The sequence below is a fragment of the Lampetra planeri genome, unplaced genomic scaffold (assembly GCF_965212315.1).
Source record: "Lampetra planeri unplaced genomic scaffold, kcLamPlan1.2.h2 scaffold_2117, whole genome shotgun sequence".
NCBI lineage: Eukaryota > Metazoa > Chordata > Hyperoartia > Petromyzontiformes > Petromyzontidae > Lampetra > Lampetra planeri.
The window spans coordinates 1-19,683 of record NW_027614880.1 but is presented as its reverse complement, the minus strand read 5'-3'; the positions used below and the strand labels follow the sequence as shown (position 1 = coordinate 19,683).

At 42.4% G+C, this 19,683-nt stretch overlaps 3 protein-coding genes across 3 annotated transcripts; 2 read left to right on the top strand and 1 right to left on the bottom strand.

Moving 5' to 3' along the window:
* Nucleotides 1–3: 3 nt before the first annotated feature.
* On the top strand, nucleotides 4–7,103 carry LOC144740406 (heterogeneous nuclear ribonucleoprotein L-like; the record flags this gene model as incomplete). Its single annotated transcript, XM_078623261.1, is given in 17 exon segments — nucleotides 4–99; nucleotides 361–387; nucleotides 389–447; nucleotides 713–758; nucleotides 760–810; nucleotides 897–969; nucleotides 5,137–5,172; nucleotides 5,461–5,529; nucleotides 5,603–5,648; nucleotides 5,650–5,854; nucleotides 6,067–6,183; nucleotides 6,276–6,362; nucleotides 6,364–6,435; nucleotides 6,437–6,481; nucleotides 6,571–6,630; nucleotides 6,849–6,954; nucleotides 7,045–7,103. Coding segments are annotated over 17 exon segments (1,254 nt in total), but the record flags the coding sequence as incomplete, so codon positions are not given.
* Nucleotides 7,104–8,423: 1,320 nt separating this feature from the next.
* On the top strand, nucleotides 8,424–12,548 carry LOC144740405 (calcium uptake protein 2, mitochondrial-like). The gene is given in 12 exon segments (XM_078623260.1): nucleotides 8,424–8,541; nucleotides 8,938–9,021; nucleotides 9,586–9,617; nucleotides 9,728–9,803; nucleotides 10,137–10,184; nucleotides 10,447–10,529; nucleotides 11,362–11,433; nucleotides 11,435–11,460; nucleotides 11,631–11,802; nucleotides 11,869–11,977; nucleotides 12,049–12,206; nucleotides 12,447–12,548. Coding segments are annotated over 12 exon segments (1,080 nt in total).
* A 1,565-nt stretch (nucleotides 12,549–14,113) lies between these two features.
* LOC144740404 (interferon regulatory factor 2-binding protein 1-like) lies at nucleotides 14,114–15,893 on the bottom strand. Its single transcript, XM_078623259.1, is given in 2 exon segments — nucleotides 14,114–15,577; nucleotides 15,579–15,893. Coding segments are annotated over 2 exon segments (1,779 nt in total).
* Between the last annotated feature and the right edge of the window lie 3,790 nt (nucleotides 15,894–19,683).

Below are 19,683 nucleotides of genomic sequence, written 5' to 3'. Positions count from 1 at the left end.
AGCCAAAAGATATCCCGGCCAGGAGACGCAGATGATACCCGGAGTGTCAACAATGTGTTGCTGCTCACGATCATAAATCCCATCTATCCTATCACCACGGTAAGGGGATCAAGAAAACCAGTCTTGCATGCTGTGGTTAGTTGGTATGTTCAAAACCTTGCTCTCTACCTTGTTAGTTTTGGCAAAACGAACCTTCTCACATCATATGAGCTATGACTGAAAAGAAGCCATGCTATAGCATAGAGGTGTAACGGAATACTTATTTATGAAGCTGTATACAGACAGACTGGCTGCTTAAATACAGGAAGAAGATCATGTACATGTTCACTTGGTGTTCACTGTTCTTAATTGTCTCAACAGGATGTGCTGTATACAATTTGTAACAACCTGTGGTCCTGTGCAGAGGATTGTCATCTTCAGAAAGAATGGTGTTCAGGCCATGGTCGAATATCCTTTACAGTGTTTCCTTTACAGAATGTCCTTTACAGTTGTTGTTGTTTTTAAAATTGTTGACAATGTAAGAGAGCAATTGTTGCCTTCATAACATAATGGACTTTACACCTTTTGTCCATTTTAAAAACAAATGATTTGTTATCTTGTACTTCTGGCCTTCACTTTCCTGTCATGTACAAGGTGGAAGACACAAACACAGATATTTCTCTAATAATCCTTATGCATTCAAAAATGTTTCACCTTAACTCATTATTTCCACATTTGATTCGGTCCAAAGTGCCCAGAGGGCCAAAGCTTCTCTAAATGGGGGCTGATATCTATTCTGGTTGCTGCACTCTGAAGATTGAATACGCCAAGGTATGTGTATGGCAAAATGCAGTCAGCCGTTTTTTAGCAACCAAACACCTGAAGAAGAGAAGTTCTGACACTAATGTTTTCCTCAGCCGGCACGCCTTAATGTATTCAAGAATGACCAGGACACATGGGACTACACAAACCCTAACCTGAGTGGCCAAGGTAACATGTAACCCCCGATCCTTCTGCCCCCCCTTTTTTCCTCTTTCTCTCACATGCCACTGTATAGGATGGTTCAGGGCCTATGTTTTCTAGTAATGTCTGTTTGTCACAGATGAATGTTTACTTCCACTATTCACCATGCTGGTTAACCTAGTATTCCAAGGCAGTATTCCTGTGATGCTGTCTTCATGCCTTTTCTTGCCACACAGCAGGCACAAAGTAAGGGCATGAGGAGAAACCTCAAGGGCAGCCAATGGCCATGAAAGGGTCATGCATGTAAAAAGCTTAATGCACCCACCATAGTAGCATACGTAGTCGCACCATAAAGGTCCACGTGTTGTAGAGCATGCCACATCTGCACAGCCTCCCATCCCTGCCTATTCAGATGGTGTGTTTAACCTTTGCCATAACATATTGGAGATTTTGTCATAGCTAAAACTAGATGAGAGAGTTGCTTTCTTAAACTACTAGGCCCCAGAACTACTTTAGAGTTCATTAAATTAATCCAGAGACAACCATTCTAATTGGACATATTCACACTCTTGCAGTCATCCATGGGTTAAATACATCCTGGGGGCTGCTGAGTCAAAAACTGTGGTGACCTGCAGTCAACATTAAGGTGTATTGTACACCATAGAGTTTCATTCAATTATTCTGCATAAACACAAATCGCTGCCTCCAGTTTTTCCTTCCGATTCCACTTGTTTGTGTCCACCTAGTCCATTTTGGGAGATTACTCCTTCACAGTCTTGGATCATAAACCTTGATGCCATATTCCCAAAATGAGTGCAATGCAAGGATTTCTGTTGGCATGATTTTTGCAACAAATATATGATCTACGGTTCGTATATATTCGTATACACACCAGCTAACCAATTGGAATACATCTTGAAATGACGCACTGACGCACAATTAGCACTGGCACTAAACAATGAGGTAGTATTCATTCTTCTATACGGTCATATATTGCATCAGATCCTGCAATTCTTCGTTTGAACTAACGGGCTGAAACAACACTTGCCAGCAGCTAAAGAAAAGTTGTGTTTTTTTTCAGAAAATATAATTGGATTTGCATACTTGCAAATGACTGATCCTACTTTCATCGCTATCAGAGGCATTTCTGCCACTGGCATTGGAACACCTTTCCTTACATATGACACAAGCACACTTGTTAGAAACTTTAAGAGAGTAAGAACAACAAATTTTGTATTCTTTAAAAGCCTGCTGATGAAGGAATAATAGGAATATGTTGTAATCTGTTTCTAAGTTGAAAACTGTATGTGATGTGCTACTGTTATCACAATACATTTGAGATGTTGCTTTAAATATACAGGACAAACAATGTAGCTGCTTTTGTACATCGTGGCATGCCCTCTCTGCATCACGTCAGGGAGGGTAATGAACATTTGTTTTCTTTTAAATTCGATAAAAAGAGAATGGCATCGTTTCTCAATGCTGTGAAAAGATGTAATTGTTTTCTGTTGTAAACAACCCGGACCACACATGTATATGCACAGTTCCATACAGGAGTTTGACATCTTTTCTTGGTATTACAAAGTTTGTGCTGCCTCCTGAATCAGTTACTCCTTGTGTCCCTCACTGTGCCAGCTCATGCAAGCTTAGGCCAGCCCTAAGCAGACACATGCAGCCAAAGACAAAATGACTTCAACAGCTTCTGTATAACAGCACCCACAGCCAGACCTAACCTAAATCTGCTCTGTGGCACACATCGGGACACAGTGGGGCAAACAGACACTGGAACACAACCTCAACTCAGTATTTCCTAATGCCAAGTCCATCATCGCGTCCATCTGCACTTCCTGACATGGGATTCCGAATCGTTTGGGACAGAAATACCAAGTCCAGGCTAACAGACACCTTGCATATCCACCACAGACTGATGTTGATAGATTGATAAACCATCTACCACCACCTCTTAACCAGCACAGCACACCTCATCTGCAGATCTCGGAGGAGGAGCCACTACTTTTGACACAATACATTGGGCGGGCGGGAGTCAATGTGTGTGCTTGTTCCGGCCACGCCTCCTAGCTCTTGGATTTTGCCTGCCATAACACAAACCACAGGGAGCAACAGAAGCTTTAAGGCACACTCAGCCCAACCACCCAACCAGGGGACAGATGACACCACATACTGGGCGATAAACGGAGAGACCGCTCTCTCAGTGGTTAGTGTTGCTCTTCTTCACCCTCCTGTGCTGAACACAACATGACAACACAACGAGTTGAATAACTACGGCAACATACAGAGCTGAACCTCCATGACAGCACATCTTCATGCAGATTTTTCCAGCACTCAAACAAGTGAGGGGGGTCTATGAAGACACAAGCATCAGACATCCATTCAAGCATACAAGCACAGATGCTAACGATGCTAATCGAAGTCCTTTCCCAAAGAGATTTACATTTGTGGACTGGTGTTTTGTTATTCCCCATAACTTCCTATCCATTTCCCCTCATTCCTGTGCTACTCTTACTTTCTTTCTGCGTTGTTTCATTCCCCCCCCCCCTTTTTTTTTTTTTTGGCAAAGGCCCATGGTGATGCCTTTAACACCTCCCGTGTGATGCAGGTTTTGGCTCAGTGTATCTGGACAGACAGCTCTCTCAAACGGTGCAATTGTCCTGCTCTCTGGTCAGAGAATGCTAATCTGCAAATGGCCTGTAAAATCAACTTCAAAAACAAAGCGACAGCAAGTCAAAAACAAGCATGGATGGATGTACTTTTCTCTCTGGTGGTGGGGATGCAAGGAACGAAAGAAGAAAAGAAAAGAATGAAGAGGGAGAATGAGTTGAGGCTGGAGTCAAAGGTTGGAGGGTAGCATCCTTGCTGAAGACTGCCCCCTACCTGCCCACTGTGTCCAATGCTTCCATGTGTGGTGCTGTAAGTACTTCAATTGACAATCTGAATAAATGGTTCAAAGTTGAAAGTTGATAGTGTGGAGCAACCAGGCCCATTGTTGTGTTAAATTAATGATGTACTCTGATATAGGCTATAACATGTATCAGACCTGAGTTATGAGATGTTGGACAAGTGGGAGAAGAAGGAAAAACCTGGAGCGGAATGTTTTATATCAATTGTTTAAATAAGCATTTTATTTTATTTTATTTTATGGGCATCTGGTTCTTCATGAATTTCCTTATGATGAGTCGCTAAGTACCTGATCCTTCAGTAGAATGAGATGGACTATTCCATCATATTTACTCTATTTGCTGTAGGTGTAACCTTGTTTCTCTTTGGAAAACTGCATGAGTTTTTAGTGTCAGTGATGGTTCAGGTTCATAGGACATGAAGGACCTATGTCAGATCTGGATCTTCCATTTATTGCTTGTTCTTTTGCTTTTGGTGCTGGTCCTCACAATATCTCTGACTATTTAGCAATGAGCAGATAAAACACAGTCAGTGCAAACAGAATGCACTGTTTATTCCACTGTGTGTTTTGGATATATTAAGAACCATGGGATAAATATTTCACATGTGAAGTTTAGGTTGTATTTGGATAGTAAATGTGAAGCGTTCCAAGCCAAATCCAACATTTGATGACATGACCCTGCAGGACAGCTATATTGCTGCTGTGCTGTAACGGTTGTGTGAATCTGCACTAGTAAATAATGTATTTATCTTGATTACTGCATGGTTATATTTTTGAAAATTTGTTTCAGCTCAGATGGGAGAACATGCAACACAAATATAAATGTAACATTTTTTTGTTCCCTTCAGTGTTTATGCTTTAAAGTCCAAGATCTAAATTTTCTTCTGTGGCTTCTTAAAATTATGTTAGATGTTGATAAATCATTAATTGTGCACAGGTGTAATTTTGGACAGGTCACAATATTGGGGAATTTTAAAATGTGCTGTTTATCTTGAAGAAAGCCCTTTATTGGCTACTGAGTAAAGTGCAGCTTTACATGGGGGCATTTTTGGGTAGTATTTTTGTTTCATGTTTTGTCATAACAGCATTTTAGCATATTTGTCAACAAGAATTTGTTTCTACTTTTCATAGCACTGATGCATATTTAATGCTTTGATTATCCCTGAATGTTTCCATACCATGTAACTGTCAAGAACGTAAAGACTAAATGTTTTAATACAGGACTGCCAAATTTCAATGCGAATTTGGATTTGACTTGTGTATGTGTACCTGCACAGATGCTGATGGTGAAGGCAATTGGAACAATTCACAAGGTGTGGTGTGTGTGTTTTGTTCTAGGTTGTGAGATTTAGGCGTCATAGTAGCAGCAGTTATAAGAATTACAATCTTGTATCTTTTGACGTGAACAAATCTCCATTATGTCACAAATAGGATATCAATGTAGAGCCTGCAGACTTAAACCACTACTGATGACAGGCCCCTCTGTTGCATGTCAATCACAACCCTGCCCTGTAGCACAAATAACTTGTGTAATGTACCTGCTTTTATGTGTTGAGTGAGGAAGTTCTTTGATAGTCCAAAATTTGATTTTATTATTGTAGATCCCAATGCCAATCCTAACAAACGCCAGAGGCAGCCTGCACTTCTTGGAGACCACCCACCTGATTTTGGTAAATGTCTCATTTATAATTGGAATTTACAAACGAAACTCACACCCACTTAATGTGTTTCTTCACAAATCAGGTGGCCCTCAGAGTGGTTATCATGCATTCAATGATGATAACTATGGGCCCCCCTCCTCCCCATCGGATGGGTCCGGGTATGGGTGGACGTGGCCGCGGTGGCCAGCGCTATGGCCCTGGATACGGACCACCTCCCCCTGAGTATGGTCCTCATTCCGACTCCCCAGTTGTTATGGTCTATGGCCTGGACCCGTCCAAGATCAATGCTGACAAGGTCTTCAACATCTTCTGCCTCTACGGAAACGTGGAGAGGGTGAGTGTGGTGAAGCTGAGGGGAGATGGCGTGTTTGTCCTTATATGGACATAGAATAGTCATGATTTTTATACCGTCATACAACTTATACTGAAGTGATCTCTTCAGCAACCGCCTACAGAAGTAGCAGTTTGAAAAGATTAGACCAGGCATTAAGGACTGGGTGAGGTTTGTACTCATTAGTACTTAGCTACATGCTGTTCCTCTTTCAGGTGAAGTTCATGAAGAGTAAGCCTGGGGCTGCAATGGTGGAGATGGGCGACTGTTATTCTGTGGATAGGGCCATTACTCACCTTAACAACAACTTCCTTTTTGGACAGAAACTGAACGTTTGGTAAGAGCAGTTGTCCAAAACCTTCTTAAACACTTTTAACATGAAGCTGCAGCTATAATAAGGCCTCTGACTGTCTTTCCTTGGTAGTGTGTCCCAAGCAGCAAGCTATAGTTTCCAGGACAGTGCTACCAGTTGGAGGACAGCACCAGTAGCTTCAAAGATTTCCATGGCTCCCCGCAACAACCGCTTCACCTCCCCAGAGCAGGCGGCCAAGAACCGAATCCAGCACCCCAGCAATGTTCTGCACTTTTTTTAATGCACAGCCTGACATCTCTGTAGAGCTCTTCAGTGAGGTAAGAAAGCCCACTGGGTTTCTTGCTTCTCTCTTCCTGTGAAGTTCAGACATTTCCCAAAGTCATTCATTTTTTTTTTATGCTTCCAGGTCTGCGATGACTTGGGAATAAAGAGCCCCTCAAGTGTGAAACTTTTCACAGGAAAAGAGTGAGTAACTGAGTCAAAGCTTGTGTAATTTTGAGTGGTTATAGTTCTCAATGAAACATTGAACCGACACTATATCGATAAAGGCCTTATATACAGCCCAGCCTCATCGAAACAACTGCAATCTGAACTTTTTTAATGTCATTATTCGCGTATAATACAATTGTGTGCAGCTGCTGTAATCAGACATTCTAATCAGGTTTCTTGTGCGATACAATAGGTGACCGCAGTTCATCTGGTCTACTGGAGTGGGAATCCATCAATGACGCCATGGAAGCTCTAGCGTTGATGAATCATTTCCAGATGAAAAAACCCTAGTAAGTCTCAGGTTCTATTACCAGCATGAAAGTTTGTTTTATACATTCAAAAATCTCCATAGCATTTTTTCTCAAATTGTCAACTTCCTTGTGTCTCCTAGGTGGGCCTTACCCTTACACACTGAAGCTGTGTTTCTCAACCACACATCATGCCAACTGAATCCTCTCCTCCCCCTAAAATGATTTGTAACATTACTGTCTTTGCATCAAGTAAACCGCAATTGTGTTGTCACTTCCCATTAAGATATTGAAATCAGTATTGACAAAACTAGGATTGATATCCTGAAGAACATGTTACTTTAAACTTTGATTTTGTATTCCGTATTCAGTTGTTCATTTTGTAAGATCACAGTGTTAAATGTAAAACACTCCCTCCCCTTCAGAAATAACATTTCCTTGTCAACCTTAGGTCTTTTTTAAATAAAATCAATAGTATTGGTAAACGGACACTGACTTAAACTGTGTTAACGTCTTCATCTTCAGGTCAAATCGCTGATGAGTCTGAAGGCCCAAACATACTCAGGGGGAACTTATGGTTAGCAGACCCCCGCAGAGGGCCTCCGGACTCAAAGTGGACATCTGCAAGGCCCATATGCACAAACTTTATGACCATGTGGACTCTGCTCCGCGTACTGGTGTCAGTGGAGCAAAGCAGCTCCTTATGACATGTAAATAACATGCAAGGATTCACAGACATTTCACTGGAAAACTACTGCGCTGTAGTATACTCAACTATGGAAGCCATGATGACTGCGGACATTCCATGCGTAGTCTGAGCACCTCGAGTGTGAAGATTTTGGGGACAAAACCTTTGTTAATCAAGCTTTCAGTGTATTTTTTCTTCAAGTAAACAAAAATAATCAATCTGGCGTAAATTACATCACCTAATCAAAGTAGCTTTTGTAGCCACTAGGGAGCAGTTGCGGAAGCCATTGTTGACTGGTGCCAGTCCCAGATGATTACTTTCACCATCAGTTATTCCAAGAGCTGTTTTGCCCATAAAATGCTCATTGTCATCTTAATAACTTTAATTTCTGATTGCCTAAGACATTGTGCTGAATTTCAGTTCTTCCCCATGAACCGCAAGTTGTTACTATTTAAATATACATTACATGATCCTACTTTTGTGAAAGTTGACAAAATGATGTCCAGTCCTGAAGACAGCTGTAGACCTTTGTCAAACTGTTGTTGTACTGCCATCTGCTGGCAAGAGCACACATTTCTTGTGTGACATTAAGGATTTTACTTACTTGAAGGACTAAATGACGTGGCTTGTATTGTAGCCTCTAGTCCATACAGGGCGTCTATATCCCATTGATTTTACATAAGACACAGAAATAACACGTCCTCACCCCTTGAGCTTGATTACTGTCCTATTTACTGGTCCGAAACGTGTGTGGGGGGGGCGGCTCTGTTAAAAATGTATTTTTAGAAATTCTGACCGACACTCCTGACCAGCAGGTGGCGGTAATGAACTAAAATGACATCAAAACACCAAGTGATCCGAGGAGGAGTAGCTGGCTCCCTGAAAATGGCTCTGTACGGAAGGCTGTCGAATGTTGTGAGGAACTTTTCCAAGCAGTATCAGGCGCTGAGAGGTTTTAACATGGCAACGAGCTGTGCGAACAGGGTTTCTGGGCTCTGTTATAGGAACTGGGACTTACCTGTCACTTCCTGACATTACCAGCAAACATTATTCTGCCTTTCAACGTCGTTCATGCTGAAGAACAAAAAAGTGAGTACAGATACATACACGTTTCTGCCAACACCAAAACAGAGAAATAACGTCTTATCAGTATCAATGCGACGTGTATACTTGTTAATGGAGGCTAATGCTACAACCAACGAGCCAGCCGCTCCCAGGTCCGACACAGCTACGCGTTTTGTTGTAAATCAACATTCAGCTGCTCAGCGATGTTTCTGTTTCTTTTTTTTTTTTTGTCAGGAAACTACAGTTTCTAATCTCTCTGCCAGAAAGGTGCGTTTTTACCCAGTTTCGCCTCCGTGGGTGTACGACCAGGAGCCCTACATGACACCGAGAGACTTCCTGTTCTCCGTGATGCTGGAGAACGTCGACCGTAAGCGGCTGCTGTCACTTCATTAGCACGGAGACGTGTTCAGGGACCAGCTGGTCAGTTGGTCCACTGATCCCAGTGGAGCTGTCTGAGTTTCAAACTAAATCCACTCATTATTTACTGTACAAATTACAAACACACTCAATACCTGCATGTTGGGAGTCCTTGGAAATTACAGTTGTTAAAAATGTAACTATTTCAATTATTTTATGAAAGTAATGTTACTAATAACAGTTTACTCGGTCAGTGTGACTAGTGTCAAACTCCTTTAAAAATCCTACAACACATTAGTTTTACATTGTTATAATTGTCAAAAACCATGGTTTAAAAAACGGGCCCCAACATAATATTACTCATCTTACATCATGAAAGTGTTCAGATGTAACTCAAGTTGTAATCACCATTTCCACAAGTATCTGTAATTTACACATTTATCTCCAGTGATGTAACTCATGACAGTTTTATTTTGCGAAGTAATGCTGCATATTACTAGTTAATTTCTTCATTTCTTCAAGTAAAAATGGTTTTCCATCTTAGAATTAATTCCTTGTTTTTCTTCAAATGTAGGAAAACTACAAAAGAAAGTCTTAACAGAAGAGGTAAGTATAAATTCCCACATTGTGTTGTAAAGTATGTTTTCCCCTGCAGGGCTTCATTATTTAGTTTCGGATGCTTGTGCTGTCATACATCCTCGTTGGCTTCTTCATAGGAAGTGAATCAAATGCTGTCCGCTGCCTCCAAAGCTCAGGCTGGAAATGATCTGTTCAGAAGCTTAGGAGACAATGGTACGTTATCTTTCTGTCAGTAGGAGCGGGTTCATGCAGTGGACATTTAGAACTTGCCACAACTAGTAACGTAACAATACTCATAATGTCCAAGTTGTGACTGACATCGATTCAGATTTTCAGACTTTCAGAACGTGTGCAAATACATAATTTGGTCTGTTTGGTTTATTTCAGTCACGTGAAAATACTTAGATAGTTTCTTTCACTTCATTCAATCATTCATGAGTATGTACTATTCATTCCTAGTACATACTTAGACATACGTTGCTTTCCCTTCTTTCTCAACATCATGTATTATAATGATCATGGTTGTAAGTTGTTAATGTTTTGCAGGTCTGATATCGTACACAGAGTATCTGTTCCTGCTGACTATTCTGACCAGTAAGTACGTTTCATTCATTTCCCAGTTCCCCTGACTCCCTGGGGAGGTCAGTAGCACTGGTCTTTGTTGGTATGACTGCGACTTTCTGATTCAAGTGTTTTTTCCTCCAGAATTCTATTCATGTCTAAGCTTCATTAGTGGTGCTCAACACTCCCAGAGAAAATGTTTTGTTTGACTTTATTTCCCATATTTCCCTCAAGGCTGCGTTGATACTTTGCTCTGCTATCTAAACTGTTAGTTACCCATCTGATGATGTTGCAGAACCACGCACGGGATTTCACATCGCTTTCAAAATGCTTGATGTTGATGGCAACGAGCACGTTGACAAAAAGGAGTTCATGACGGTAAGATGTCAGTGTCAGGATTGTTTATCAGAAAGACTCTTAATCCTGTAATACTGACTGTTATTCAAGCACTGTAAAAAGGATGTGATCATAAGTTCCAATGTACATGCTCATCGAAATTTCAAAAACATTGCCACTTTTAATGCTGCCTCAAGCACTGATGATGCCACCGTTGTAAGTATGAAGCCATGCGACCACGTGGAAGGTGAGGGAGATCTGTGCCGTCTGCTGCTCTTGTCTGTTTTTTATCTGTCATGTGTCGATGCATCACTTATCCCTGTATAACTGTAGTCTGTTTATTATTTGAAGTCGGTCGACATTTTGTCAACATGACAGAATGGGACTGTGTGCTTGGTTCATCAGGCTGAAGCTAGTAGCCTGCATGCTAGCACATGTTGCACCTTGTGTCCTATCTTCATGTTGTGACCTGGCATGCAAGCCTAAAAACATTCTGGTAAAGAGGAGCTGCACTGGTTCTCCTCTGCTCCAGGGGGACGTTATGTATGATTGTGTTGGACGTGGTGTCACATTTCTCTCATAGCTCAGACAGGAGGACATAAATGTTACAAATACACGCAGATTTTTGTTTCTGTAGCTAAATGTGAACATGGATTATATTGTAATTTCTTTTTTTTTTTTCCTTCTGAAGCTTAAGAAAATCATTGGTAGAAGTAAAGGGAGAGGTGCGAAGGACAGCACAGAGGTGGGTACGCACACACCCTTTAAATGCCACCGCAGCAGTTTTTTTCTTTTTTTTCTTCTAGATCAGTCATGTGTGCAACTGTGGGATGATATAAAATGATGTTGTTTTGTTCTTCCTGGATGTTTGCAGAAACCAGCAGAGGAAGGACAAGGTGTGGGCACGTCGCTGCAGGCCTACTTCTTTGGGAAGAAAGGAGGAAAACAAGTTGCAGTATCAGGAATTCTGCAGGTAATGAAACTGGTGGCTGGTGAGGCAGCACCCGATACAAGAAAGTACACATGGATATAAATGATTTGAACACATCCAGGTTCTCTCCTTTCACAAACTGCTTCGAAGGAAAATTCATTTGAAAGGACTGGGGGACCTTTTAACTTCTCTGATGTGTGTCTGTCTTTCAGGTTCATGGAGGATCTGCAGGTGGAGGTCCAGGAAATGGAGTTCCTGCGCTTCTCCAAAGGTATGGACACCATGCGTCGAGAGGACTTTGCAGAATGGCTGCTGCACTATACTAATGAGGAGGACAATGAGGTCTACTGGGAAAACATGAGGAAGAGGCTCCCGGCCGGTCAGGTAGTCCAGAATTCATGTTTTCTACCAGTCTGCTTTATGGAACGCTGAACTGACTGACTGTTGTAGAGCATCACATTTGAGGAGTTCAAAGCCTTCTGCCTCTTCACCAACAATCTGGAGGACTTTGCCATTTCGATGAAGATGGTGACTGAAGCCAACCGCCCTGTGGGAATGGGTACGTTGTATGTGTGAATGCATGAAAATGTTCAGACCGTACATTTTATTTTTCATTTCATTTGAACGCAGCCCAGTTCAAACGCGCAGTGAAGATCGCCACAGGCCACGATCTGTCAGAGAATGTTCTGGACACTGTGTTCAAACTCTTTGATAGTGACGGAGACTCCTGCCTGAGCCACAAGGAATTCATTTCTGTCATGAGGGACCGAGTGCTGCGTGGTTTGAAGGTGACTCTTGTAACTCAAGAAACCAATTGAATCTTTCTCAGAATGTTGAACTTAAATGTTTTACAGGAATCAGCTGGACAGCTGTTGAACTACAGATATGCTGTTGTTTGAGTGCTTCTAAATTATTTTATTGATACAGCAAATGAACAGTCCATAGCTTCTAGAATACTGTCAAAGTTGCATTTAGTTTTTTTTCTATGAATCCTGGCGTCTGTCTGACAACCGCTGTGCTGCCCTCAGGTGCAGCCTCAGAGCGGCTTCTCAGGCTACTGGAAGTGTGTGAAGCGAGAAACAATGAAGGCTGCGCGTGAAGCATTGGGGGACAGCGGCTGTCCCATCTGAGACACGTCACGTACACCACTAGTCAAAGTAATCATGGAAAGAAACCACTTTCACCACTAAATGTACTACTTCTAATCCTTTGACATTTTATAAGCTGAAATGTGGGCTTTACAATCATTTCCTGCTGTTGAACATTTTTATTGCATGAACTGGGAATCATGCACTTTTGCACACTTGTTTAAGGTATAGATTCATTTTTTCCAAAAGCTTTATCAAGTATTTGGTGTGGGTTTTGTATGAGGTGTTTATCAAATAAAGTTTGTTTTTCCCAAAATGTCTCACCAATGTGTTAACACTTCAGTATATTCAAAATGGTAAAAACCAAGCTGGTGGAAACTCAGATCTAGTGTGTAATTTATTGTAGAACTGACCTGTAAAGATCACATGAGTATGTGGTTAAACACTGAAGATTGTGGTGCTAATTATCTTACATATATAGAATTCAAAAAGTAAATAGACATAACAAGCTTACCTCTGTGATAGATAAAGAAATTAGTGACTGATGGCAAAGTTAGCAGTGAATACAGCATACAAAGCTACATTAAAATAAACTTACATTGAACATGGAGCCATCTTTGGTCTTATCACAATAAACAAAACATAGAAATTTGTACTGTATCAAAAATAGAAATTACATAGCCATATTGAAAGTAAATTCACATTTTTGACAAAATATATGGAGAATACTTTGGAGACATCGTGCGGTTACATTTTCTAATCCTTGGCTTTAAAAGGAACTAATGGTTTTGCCACATTTTTAACATTCGCTTTTGAAAAGAATTGCATCATTCTGTCAAACATTAATATGATCCATCTGTATAAGCCAGTAAATATGCCAAAACATGACAAAAATAGATTGTCATTCTTAATACTAAGATGTGCTTTCAATCCTGGGCTTTGACAAAGAGGCCTGATCAGAGATCTGCTGCTGGCCACAGGGGTGGGGGGGGTGACTGGACATTCACTCATGGTGCTGCAGCCCAACTGTCAGAGGTGAGTGCGTCTTCTGTCTTAAGTTAATGGTCTCTGTCCTCCTGGAGGTAAAACTGATGAGCTGCAGCCAACATGGACCTCTGCTTGACATAATGGGGAAGTGCTTTATCCAAGTGTTTTGTCCACTATGGAGGAAGAAGGAAAATACATGAGTGCTGGCAATCGTTTAAGCAAAACTTTCTATCTCTTCTACAACTAAACAGGGTGATCTCAAATAGATGAGAAACTTGTCCACACTAAATCTTCGTTTAATTTCCCTGACAGATTTCAGGTTATAAAGAAGAAACGTGCAGCATCTGTACTTTCATGAACTGATCCAAGGGTGTTAGGGGTAATAATATTATATATGTTTTCTTTCTTTCATCACACAGATATGCTAACAGCCAGTAAGCACAGGAGGAATCATTGCAAGCAGGAAACCCTGCCGTGATACAAACTGGCTCACTTTGAGTCTTTTTTTACACGTGTTTGTATTTCATTTGGTTTGAATTTATCACTAACCAGCTCACTTAAAGAGGAAAAATACTACAAAAATGTGTCATCGTCATACCATTCATGACAGGATGGAGATGTCAAGGGTCATTTTCCTTCTTGACTGTTACATCTCCATCTCCAGCTAAGATGGTTGAGATCTCCCCCTGCATGAAGGCCCAAGGCACAGTGGATCCGGCCAGGGGACAGCGCTCTCCACTCGGGCAGTACACCTCACCTCCCTGACCTTGGCTGCGGATGAAGCCCCTGGTGCAGGGGAAGCAGAACTTGTGGTGCGGGACAGAGGGACATTGGACAAAATGAGTGTCCTCCAAACGCTCTCGGCAGAGGGTGCAGCAGAGCAGGGTGCCCTGACTGCTACTTGTAGACTCTCCAGCACTAGCGTTGCTGCTCAGCCCCACTGCCCCCAGGCCTTGCCCCATGGCTGCCTGGGAGACTGAGGTGGAGGCAGTGGAGGGGCTGCTTGTTGCGGGGCGGCCAGCAGTGGAGGAGTGGGCTGCGGACATGCTGGGGCTCTCTCTTGCCATCTGGTTGGCGCTCAGGCTGTCTGCCACTCCCATTAGTGCTGAGATGGGTGATGGCTGGCTGTGGAGACGTGGCGGGCCCTCTTGAGAGGCAGTCAAGCCGGGAAGAGGTTCCATGCCTGAATAAGCCCCTCTGGACCAGAGCTCTCTTGATGTGTGGTCAGATCTTCCTTCACTTTCTCCATTTTCTGAGCCTGGAGAGAGCTTGCGGCGGCGAGTTGTACTCTTTGCTGGTGCGGGACGTCCGGTGGCAACCATAGGCAATCCTGTGTCTGGCTGTGGCAAAACCTCTGGGATCGGAGGCTCTTTAAACATACGTACACCATCATTCAACAGTTCAGAAAGCCCACGCCAGTCTCCAGTGGCTTGACGCTTCTCATACTCCACATAACGTAGCCCCGAGTTCACTGCTTTACCTGCATCCTTGGCTGAGTCACGAAACATCTGTCTGACTAGGTCGGGGACCCCTGAGAAGATCATTCCAGATCCAACAGGATATTCCACAAACACCTTCAACTCAAACTCTGGAGTTGTACTGGCGTCAAAGGCCAGAACACGTCCCATGAGGTTGTGATCTTTCCTGAAGCGTACAGTGAAAGGGACGCAGCTGCTGAGTGCTACCAGCACATCCCTGACAGCTTTGGGACGGTTGGGCCAGCCTTCCACCTTGCTCCGAGCCACATCATTTAACTCAGCCATTACTTCATTGTTCCTCCACACCGGATCTATGCCCACCAGAGCAGATGTGCTGGCGCCCACACCCAGAGATACCGCCTGCCTCCGGCCGCCATCACTCATTATGGGGCCAGCTGAAACCGCGATGGGAGTGGCACCAGCCCTGGAGCCTGACAAAGGGGCTAAGAGCGGATGAGGGGATGCCACTAACCCCTGAGCTATCAACGCGTGGGAGATGGTGCCATGGAGACTAGGAACCGCCCCGACCATCGCTCGACGTGTGTTGGGGCTCTGTCGGCTGCCCTCCGACAAAGCCACATCTTCACCTCTGTGCAGACCATTGGGGGAGGCGAGACGAGCCTCCGTACTCAGCCCTCCCCCTGTCAGGACGCTCGCCGTGCTGCCGCCCCACTTCGACGGGCCCAGCAGAGCTGGGTTTGCCCTGCTGAGGACCGGGAGACCGACCGTCTAAAACTCCGTGCGTGCTCTTCAGTTGCCGGGCAGTTTCAATGAGGAGCTCTATTCGGTCCGCGCCGTCGTAGTTGACACAACCGCGGCACACGGCTTCGCTGAATTCCCACAGCATGGCCCAGGGCATCTTGGGCAGATCGCAGAGGTAGCACCATTGCCGTCTGGAGGAAGACTGCGAGGCGGAGGACATGTTTTTTTGCAGGCCCTCGACCAAACTTTCTTAGGGAGGCCTACACGTTCCGATGTACCGACACAACGATTCTTCAGTTCTCAGACACAACTCGCCACATGTCGCAGATTATACGATGAAAGCTGAACAAAAACGGAGCTCAGGCGTCAGCCGTAGTCGGTAGCATTTAAAAGTTAGCGAGGTCTTCTTTAAGGTTTGTTTCGTGTCGATATGTGTGGAAGGAAGTAAAATGTTACAAGACACCGGAAGCAACTATAGGATCTGCCGCAAGGCATTGTGGGTCTTGTATTTTTTTGTGTACCAATTACGTGATGGCGATGATTGAAAGTCAGAAAGGGTTAATAGTCACTGAGATGTTCGCTTTATGAGGGATATCTGGAAATTACAGAAGCCTCCTGCTGCCACCTCAGAAAAATATCAGTAACCAGGACGTTTCCACAAGAAATTATCAAATAAAAAATATATTGTTCATATTATTATATACTAAAATACTAATGTATACAATGACTTATGTAGGACACCAATTTTATTTTATTCATTGTATATTACATTTATATATATATATATATATATATATATATATATATATATATATATATATATATATATACTATATATATATATATATATATATATATATAATATATATATATATATATATTAGGAAGGAGGTTGATCAGATTACGAAGGATGAAGTCAGGAAAGCTTTAAAAAGGATGAAGATGAAGAGTGGCAAGGCAGTTGGTGGGGAAGTGTCGGTAGATTTTCTGGGTTGTTGTTGTTTCTAGGTTGTTTAAACAAAATATTAGACAGTAACAAGATGCCTGATGAGTGGAGGAAGAGTGTTCTGGTACCAATTTATAAGAAGGGTGATGTACAGAGTTGTAGTAACTACAGAGGGATAAAGTTGATGAGCCATACCATGAAGGTTTGGGAAAGAGTAGTTGAAGCCAGGTTGAGACAGGAAGTGGAGATTTGATGAACAGCAGTATGGTTTCATGCCTAGAAAGAGCACCACAGATGCAATATTTGCACTGAGGATGCTGATGGAGAAGTACAGAGAAGGTAGGAAGGAGCTGCATTGTGTTTTTGTAGATTTAGAGAAGGCATATGACGGGGTACCAAGAGAGGAATTGTGGTTTTGTATGAGGAAGTCAGGAGTGTCAGAGAAGTATGTTGGCTTGGTGCAGGACATGTATGAAGGTAGTAGAACAGTGGTGAGGTGTGCTGTTGGAAGGACAGAAGACTTCAAGGTAGAGGTAGGGACTGCATCAAGGATCGCCCTGAGCCCCTTCTTGGTTTGCTTTGGTTATGGATAGGTTGACAGATGAGGTCAGACAGGAGTCTCCCTGGACTATGATGTTTGCAGATGACATTGTGATCTGTAGTGAGAGTAGGCAGCAGTTGGAAGAGAACCTAGAAAGGTGGAGGTTTGCTCTAGAGAGAAGAGGAATGAAGGTCAGTCGTAGCAAGACAGAGTATATGTGCATAAATGAAAGGGAGACCAGTGGAAAAGTGAGGTTACAGGGAGCAGAGGTGGTGAAGGTGCAGGAGTTTAAGTACTTAGGATCAACAGTGCAGAGTAGTGGAGACTGTGGAAGAGAAGTGAAGAATAGGGTGCAGGCAGGGTGGAACAGCTGGAGAAAAGTGTCAGGAGTGATTTGTGATAGAAGAGTTTCAGCTAAGGTGAAGGGAAAGGTTTACAGGACTGTGGTTAGACCAGCTATGATGTATGGTTTAGAGACACTAGTGATAGGCAGAAGACAGGAGGCAGAGCTGGAGGTGGCAGAGTTAAAGATGCTGAGATTCTCTTTAGGAGTGACCAGGATGGACAGGATTAGGAATGAGGTCATCAGAGGGACAACACAGACAGGAAGGTTAGGAGAAAAAGCTAGAGAGGCTAGATTGAGATGGTTTGGACATGTGCAGAGGAGGGACAGTGGATACATTGGTAGGAGAATGTTAGAGATGGAGTTGGAGGTAGGAGACAGAGAGGAAGGCCAAAGAGGAGGTTTATAGATGCAGTGAGGGAGGACATGGAGGTAGTTGGGGTCAGAGTAGAGGATACAGAGAACAGGGAAAGATGGAAATCGATGATTCGCTGTGGCAACCCCTGAAGAGGGACAAGCTGAAAGAAGAAGAATTGTATATTACATTATTTAAAAGAAAAACATGACAAGGGAGTTCATCAAAAGATATTTTTTTGAATGGAAATATTCACATAAAGTAGTACAAGTACTATAATATAATCAAATGAGGTATTCCATATGTGTCGAAAATAGTACTATCTAATATGGAGGCATGGGATATTAATATGAGTGATGTCCAGGGTGACCAAACGTCCTCTTTTAATTGATACTCTTTGAGTATCATTGAAGTATCGTGAGGCCAAGCCGAGAGACCACTTTTTTGGAACTCAAAATATGGTCCCCCTACGCTTGTCACCGAGAGCAGCGGCTCGTCAGAGACACAGCAGCGGCTCACCCGATGTGATCGCCTGGGCAACAAGCATTGTCATCCCGGGCACCGGCAACCGTTTAAGCGTTTAATAGATTAACCACTGGGTAGTTACATTACTTTTATAAATGATAAATGTTGGTCTCTGATTAAATCTAACAACTGTGGTGGGCAGTCACATTAGTTTGAATGAAAACTGAAGCTATGTGCTGAACAGAAGGAGAGCGCTCGCTGCTTCAGGGCTGTGGATGTACACAATCACCTTATATCACACATCATGTGCATCAACACAACTGAGTAGCCTACACTAAATAAAAGAATGTCTCTTAACACCCCTCTTTTCATGTACTAATGTACTGTAATGTGCTTTATAAATTAACTATGATTTGACTTGACCTTATCTGACTGAGGGAAACACGGTCCCAAGATGTCTAAAATAAGGCTTGATAATACTTCATGCTCCCATTTTTCATAGAAGCTGAATCATAACTCAAGTATTTTTTCACAACACTTGAGGAATGTCGTGTATTTTGCTTTTTACTTAGCAGATTTAAACTTTGTTGTTCTTTTGCATCTTAACTTATAATAATAATCTTTATAATGATAATCTTTCTCTTCCTATCCCCAGATTGACAAACAAGTCATCCTTCTCATGGAGGACAAACAACTGTAACCTTGACAGTTGCTTATTGTTTACAGAAAATTGTATTGATGTGTTTGCATAATGAAGTTTTATTGTTTATTGTTATTAAAAGGTATTTTGAGACACCATTGTGTTTTAGTCTGCTGAACATTTCAAAAGTGAACTCATCAGTGATGAAATAGAACCTAAACTTCGTTGCTGGACTTGTACTGTACATTGTGGTACTTGCAATTTACATGAGTATTTATATATTATCACCATTCAGGTTTTATACAATAATTCAGAGAAATTATTGCACCACACACAGAGACTAGCTTTGTGCTTGCATTTTCATCACTCTTACAGAAAATAAAGATGTATAGCCATTTATTGACAGCATCTATTTGGAATGAACCTTTTGTATCTACAGGTGTACCAGGTTCCGATTTTATGGAGGAGGTCATGTTTGTACAGTAGCATGACATGCATAAAAATGCTTCAAAATAAGTGCTGCACATCGGTACCCTCGAGTTGAACAGTGCTTATTCATCTTGTTAGGACTGACATTTTAGTTCTAATGAGTTCAAAGAAAGTGTCCTTATGTACACACAGTTTAGACCCCTTATTTGGAAAGATGCTGTTGTTCTGTAGCATAGTACTGAGGCAGCCTCTTGTGAAGTCATGTCAAAACAGTCCTAACACAAAAACCAA